The 6,856-nt window shown below is 55.7% G+C and overlaps 1 protein-coding gene across 1 annotated transcript; it reads right to left on the reverse strand.

Annotated features, from left to right (window-relative positions):
• Positions 1-2: 2 nt before the first annotated feature.
• Positions 3-5,541, reverse strand: CSUI_011023 (proton atpase; the record flags this gene model as incomplete). The annotated part of the gene is made up of 4 exons (XM_068071124.1): positions 2,586-5,541; positions 2,035-2,417; positions 1,180-1,365; positions 3-836 (listed from the first exon to the last, which is right to left on the reverse strand). Coding segments are annotated over exons 1-4 (3,003 nt in total), but the record flags the coding sequence as incomplete, so codon positions are not given.
• Between the last annotated feature and the right edge of the window lie 1,315 nt (positions 5,542-6,856).

The following is a 6,856-nucleotide window of genomic DNA, read 5'->3' on the forward strand; positions in this document are numbered from 1 at the left end:
CTCACCAACACCGTGTGGCAGAGGCCCATCACCAGAAAGAGGTGCCTCGTCCGGTCCAACACGTCTGCCGGTGCCCGCAACAGTGAACAAGTCAGCTCCAGGCGATCTAGGCTCACAAAACTGTTGGCTCCACGAAGGAAGACAGGGCTGGTTACGGCCGGCAAAGATTGATTGTTTGTCCCAGGTGAACAGTCACGTATCCCGTCAGTGGCGTGCGCGTCCCGGTTGCCCTTCTCTACGACCCCCGCCTCTGCAGTCGAAGCTCCGTGTGGACATGCGATACCGGCACTCACAGCGCTTGATGGAAAAACAGACCGTGAGGCTCCTCCTTCGAGGCAGTCCGAGACGCGTCCGGTGTCACGCGGGTGGCCAAGTAGCAACTTTTCGCCATTTCTTTCTGTGTCTGGCTCGAAGTTTGTGCCTTGTTTGCGTCTCTCGGGTGCCGCCTGGGCATGCTCGCTAGACCGTGACGCCGGGGGACAAGACTCGACTACTTTGTCGACCTGCATTTGCCTCCGTCTGGCAAGAGAAGCACAACAAGGTGAGCCCTGGGGCTGCCTCGGAAGGGGCACCGGAGCTCCGAACGCAGCAGGCGAAGCGGACGCCCCGGCAGGGAGCTGCTGACATAAAGCGACACTGTCAGAACCAGGTGCCCCACCTGGCACGAAAGTAGAGGAAACTCGGGGAGGAAGCGTAGTGCAACCGCAAGTTTCGAAAGCACCCGCGCCTGAGATACTCGGGTCGGGCCAAGGGGCAGACAAAAACGAGGGGGACGGACTCGCTCTAGCAGAAAGGCGCCGCGACAAAGCGCTTCGACGCGTCGCTTCTGTTTTCAGCTGAAGAACGGGGAAACGGCCACAAAATGAAACAGCTGCGGTCTGCGCGCGCCTGCTACCCGAAGACATGGAAGCTTGAGGCGAAACGGGGACGTACAGTGAGAAAAGGGAACAAGACGAAAGGCGATGTACCTACCTGCGCGGACAGGCATCCGTACAGCGCATCCAGCCGACTTCGATGCATTGAAAAGGCACGCTGTCGCTCACTCTTGTATTCGAAATGTCCGTATTTCCTCTCCCAGTCATCGAGCCCCCCAACCGCGGACAGCTGGAGGCAGCGGCACTTTCATACTCATGAGTCAACTGTAGCCAAGGGCAGAATTGCTGCAGGCTGCACGCTTACCAGGTGCATTTGCTTTTGAAACTTTCTGTCTAACACATTCATGGAAGCGCGTTCATCGCACCAGCGGTCCATGCCGTACTCGAAGCCGTCGCCCAGACCGACGCACTTCAGCTGCATGAGGTTCTTCGTAAGAGTTCCTGTCTTGTCGCTGTAGATATGTGTAACGTTGCCCATTTCCTCAATCAGCTGTCACGCATGAGGTAAGAACACACGCACCTGGATGCGTCTGAAGGAAACCTCGAAACAGCACACGCCTCATGCCACGGATGGCTGAACTTCCAGTCGCTCCAGCACCACACACCGATGGGCCTCCTGGTGGAAAGGCCCGCCGAGACGCTGCTTCACCCAAACCGAGTACCAACACGGAATTCGGCTCGAGGTGTCAGCACGAAGAAGGGTCTAACCCGTACACCTCGCTACAGTCCGTAGCCACACCAACATCGCTACACCGTCCTTCGCCCTGTGATACAGCTGCCCTCCCCAGAGGACCTTCGCTGCGTCACGAGTACCATGCGCGCTTCTAGTAAAGCACGCAAGAATTCAAGAACCGAACAGTGGAAAAGAAAATTTCCCGTAGAGACCTCGCTCGAACGACTGAGCTTGTGCTCAGTCGTTCGAGCCGCCATCCTGAATCCTCGCACTTCGCTGGACTGTCACCATTGAATGCCATGTGATACACGCTTGCTGAACTGGGGCTCCACCTTGAGCAGCTCATCGCCAGTTAATGAAGACGAGAGCTCACATCGGCGGATAATCCGGAGAGAAGGGGGCCGTTGCACCATGCGGCAGACAGCCGAACATGGTCGGAAGTACCGCGCCGCCGCAAGGTGAAACGCGTGCAAGTTTAGAACTGACCTGAGCCGCCTGGCTTCTCGCATGTTTCTGCGTCTCGGCACAGTACATCTGGTCATCAAAATTGATGAACAGCCCCTGGACAAAGCGACAAATTTCCCAGAGCATGAAGATGTCAATGGGGACGAACGATGCGAAAACAAGAAACGTCGCTCCGAAAGTAATTCCGAAATTCTGAATGGTGGAAATGTAATGCCGGAGGTCGAGGTACGCCGCCTGGTAACCTTGTGTCTCAATCCAGTAAATCGACATGAAAGAGAGAAGCAGAACAGAGAGAACCTGAACAACGATCATAACTACCACATGCGAACTGTAATTGAGCTCCAGCCGAGACCACTTCTGCAACGAGCCAACGCGGCCGTTCATCATTAATCGCGTTTGTTTCCCTGAGCACACACAGAAGGCGACATACAGAAAACGTCCCAAGCATCACAGATACTCGGAAACATCTACCAAACATACCCGGACACGAGCATGAGCAGATTAGTTTGAAACGGCAGCAAAAACAGAGTTCGATAGTCTGCAGTCGCCGTATAGGCTCTGTCTCGGCTTACCTGAGTACACGACTGCACCATATGCCCACTTGGTCTCTACCATGGAGGTTCCTCTGAGCAGAAGCTGCTTGAAACTCAAAGCGATTTCCTCGTCTCGCTCTTCCATTTCTCCCTCATCTCCTCGTCCCCCCCTCTTCCTCCTGCCTCTCTTCTCTCCTATCTCCTCGCGTCTTCTGTTTGTTAAACATCTCTCAGGATTTCCTTCTTTCTCGAGCGCCTGTCGGTCGACAATTTCTGCTGGGACGAACTCGTCGTGCTTCAAGTCGTCGGCATCGCTTTCTTCCCCAGGCATCTCCTCTCCTGACCACTCTTCCTCAATCAGAGCGTCATCACCTGTGCTACTCCTGCCTTGATCTGACAGTCCTGGAGAAAAGCCGACATGGCGGCGCGGTGTCGGGCTCGCTGTCCCCAGCGTCGCAATTCCGTCGCTCTCCTGTCCGATTCCCGCCCCCTCGACAGGGTGTGCCTTGCTTTCTTCGCTCTTATGGTCGCCGCCGCCTTGACCTTCCGCTGCCCGTTCCCCTTTCTGCCTGGCTAGCGTGGATCTTTTGGGCCTGTTCCTCCGGCCCTTTCTCCTCTTCCGACTGCTCTCTTCCTGCTGTCGGTCCGTGAGGGAAGGCAAAATGACTTTGCCACTGAAACTCGTGAGATTGTCGCACGCAGGCTCACATATGAAACGTACCTTCGCCTTACCAGCTGCTTCGTCATCTGCGAAAATGCGTGTAAGCTGGGGAACACAGAAGCGGCTCTTAACGTTGCTCTCTCCGTCCACATTCTTGGTCTCGACGTTACAGATGCCAAAGTCGTGAGAGCAGTTTAACAGTACCAGATCAGCCGGAAACTGTTGTCCCGCAGTGATCTTCACCACGTCGCCAACACGCACGTCACGCCACTGCTTAGATACCAGGTTACCATTTTCAAACAATAGCACTTCCTTAGAGTTCTCCTCCTCATCGCTGCGATGTCTGGAGTAGTCCTCGAAAAATTCTTTCACGATCGCCAGTCCGACGATTATCGAAATCGGGATCAAGTACGTCGGCACCCCGCCCGAGTCACTTATTGGTGGTACCAACTGCAGCATGGCTACGCAGAGAAAGTAGAAATTCGAAAAGCGCGTCAGCTGATAAAACAGGACGAGAGGGAGAAATGTCACGTACGAGTATTTCGCAGTGTGAATCTCGTTGTCAGGCCGTACACCGCGAAGGAAGGACACTCGTGAGTCCGGGAAGCTGTGCGGATGAGGCAAAGCAGACCCGGCTGCTGATGTCCTCGACCCTCTCCGGCCAGCTGGCGTGGCAAGCGAGCAGCACTGTGAAGGCGCCTCTGCGTCCGGATGGTCTTGCGACTGTGACTGCTGTGTGTTCGCGCTAGGGCCGGGTCCGAGAGACAGAACTGTCTCGTTCGAAGCCGGAACAGGAGACGCCATTCTATCCAAAAGCGACTCCCGGATCGCCCCGTCAGCATGACTGTCGTAGTTAGTCAGGAAGAAAACGTATTCCGACTTCCTGTTCTTGCGGCGGGACCACAATCGCCGGAAGCAGGCGAAGGGACCGCGCCACGAAGACGGAGCATCTGCCTCCCAAACCACTCCTGGTGTCATGGTGCTCAAGCATGACCGCCCCGAAAACCACCATGAACTGGACGGGAACACGAGCACGGACCGTTACAGTCTTCGACCTGCCGGGGCGCCATAAAAAGCGCTGCCCCTAAGAGCAAAGGGATATAAAGGCCAGGACACTTTACGAGTAGCGGTGGGAAGAAGTCCCCGCAGACTTGAAGGCAGAAATGTTGCAGGCAACATTCGCAGCGCTGCCCAGAAGCCAGGCACCGTGTAAAGAGGGGGAAAGTCAGGGAAGAGCGCGAACGTTGACGCCCCAAGCAAGAACATTCGGATCTGTTGACGGGGACACACTGGGAGCTGGTGATGAAGTCATTCTGCCAGCTGCTTACGGAAAGGCGGACCGAGTACGCGAGTCATGCAACTGCGTGCGATACTCGCCAGAGCTCATTGTCTGTACGCGCTGATGCAAAAAAGTCCGCTTCCCAGCCGCAGACCCCGCAGCGAATGTGCGACCGCTACGACCTGAATCCAAGCCTACAAGCCTACGAAAGCGCTGCCCACAACTGCGTGCAGGTGAATCTCATGACCGTTGCAGACGACCGAGGGGGGACAACGCGGTCACCTGAACCCAGTGACAGTTAACAATCTGAGACGGCCTCTTCATTCCTGAAAGCAAAGGGGAGGCACTTTGAACTGCGGCCCGGCCGAACTATTAGCGAAGTGCATTCTGCAAGAACGTGGCCACCCTGGCTCACTCGGGGCTGGCAGCAAGCAAAAAGAAAGACAGGAAAACCTTCTGTCGGAGGTCTGGAGGAAGCTATTCTCGGAATGAAAGCTTGGGCGTTTTATAGACGCCAGGGGTGGAGAAAAGATCTCATAGCGGGAGACTAGCGTTGTCGAGGTCGGACAGGGAAGGCCTTGGACAGGCAACCCCAAGCAATGCTTGTAGGGAGAGAGAAAAACAAAGAAACGTCCCCGCCAAGTAGTGTCTCTTTGAGAAAGCAGCGGGATACACGTAAATCCGAGATGATGCACCGCGTACCTGGCAAGCAAACTCCCACCTGGTCTCAAAGGAGAAGTGCCACCGTGGCTTGAGGGGAAGCCTGAGCCTCCGAAGAACTCAAAGGCGAAGCTGCTGTTCGGAGAACAGTACGCATTCAAGTGATCTAGCCAATTGAAGGCACCCTAATGATGTACAGCCAGCGTGGGGAAAGTCGCTCCGCTCGCCCCGTTCTCGGAGAGCTGCCTCCGGGGTCCCTCTTTGGTGATGCGAGGGAGAAGAAGTACCTCTCTAAATCAGTCCCTTTTTTGAGAAAGAATGGCCTCTCCCGATCACAAACGGCTCCCAAAACTTGAAAGCAAGGGCACTGCTGCGAGCATCAAGTAGTCTCTATGTCAGTTTCTCGGTGAAGATCCACTTCACTCTGGGGCTCCCGGGTCGGCGCGCGGCCTCAGCTGGCTACACTCGCCTTTGCGGGTCAGTAAAAAAACTGTCTCTGAGACACCTTTGGGATCACGACAGACGACTCTCTTTTTGCAAGTGTCTTACGGCATCCTCGTCGCGGCCGTCAATCCTGTCACGTCCGTCCTGGCTAGGCAAAAGTCAATTCCGCGGGCACATCCAGTCTCCAGAGATGCGTCGTTTCCTCTCTTGGAAAAGCATCCTGGGAGAGAGTGTGCAACCGACTCTTTTCCCCGCTGGGAGGAGAATGCTTGGTCGGCCTCTCGAGGAGCCTTCGCCGATCTGTGACTCGAAGGTACTGACGTCACAAGCTGCGCACAAACAAACCGCCAAAACAGGAGGTCCTCTCAAGACGGCAGCCTTTGTGAATCAGCGAACCGCTTTGTCTGTCCGCCTCCCGCCACGGCACCTGGTGCTTTGCCACGTGATGCCTGTGCTAGGCACGGGTTCTGTGCGGACTACCGGCCCCCACTGGTAAGCAGATTAACGTGGTAATACCGGCTGCTAGTTGAGGCGCCGGTCAGAAGTGTCCACCCGTGTCACGAAGCCTTGTTCTTGACGACTACTTGCAATGGATGGCCGATCTACGGGTCCAGAGAGAGGTTCCACCCCGGAAGTCGACAGGTGGACTACCACTAGTGCCCGTGACAGCAAACCCCTAAGTAGCAGCAATAGTGCCGGAGCGAAACAGAAAGCCCATGCCCACTCCCTTCCAGCGGCTGGCCGCCAGTTATGGATTCCCGGAGATTTCTGACCGGTTGGAAGGCTGAGGGCGACTAGCCGAAGCGGCGCTGTGGCAACTGGGCAAAGGGCTCGCGCAAGAACACACGGGCTGCAGAGGAGACGGTGTCACTCCGGTATCAGCCGAGCTTTCGGCGCACGATCGCGGAGCCCCGGAGCAGGGTGTGGAATAAGTGTGAAGAATGGACACGTGGTGGAAGTAGAAACACAGAAAGAAAAGGAAGAAAGAGAAGACAGGGAGAACCTGGGGAGTCTCCTTCGCTTCACTTTGATTTGGGTCTCTACCTTTTGTGTTTCTGTTGAGGAAAAAGCAGTCGGAGAAAGTGGGGTCCCCAGTACTGAAGTTGTCTCAACCTACCTGCGCGGTGACTATCTCCTGCAAGCACTACTCTTCTGGCGACCGTGATTTATGGTTGCTTCCTTCTTCTTTCAGACGTGACCGAGGGTGCCCTCATTGCCATGCAACGCCAGATGTAATGAGTGCGTGATGACTATGTGTGGGCCACG

The sequence above is a fragment of the Cystoisospora suis genome (genome assembly GCF_002600585.1).
Source record: "Cystoisospora suis strain Wien I chromosome Unknown contig_9355, whole genome shotgun sequence".
NCBI classification, from domain to species: Eukaryota; Apicomplexa; class Conoidasida; order Eucoccidiorida; family Sarcocystidae; genus Cystoisospora; species Cystoisospora suis.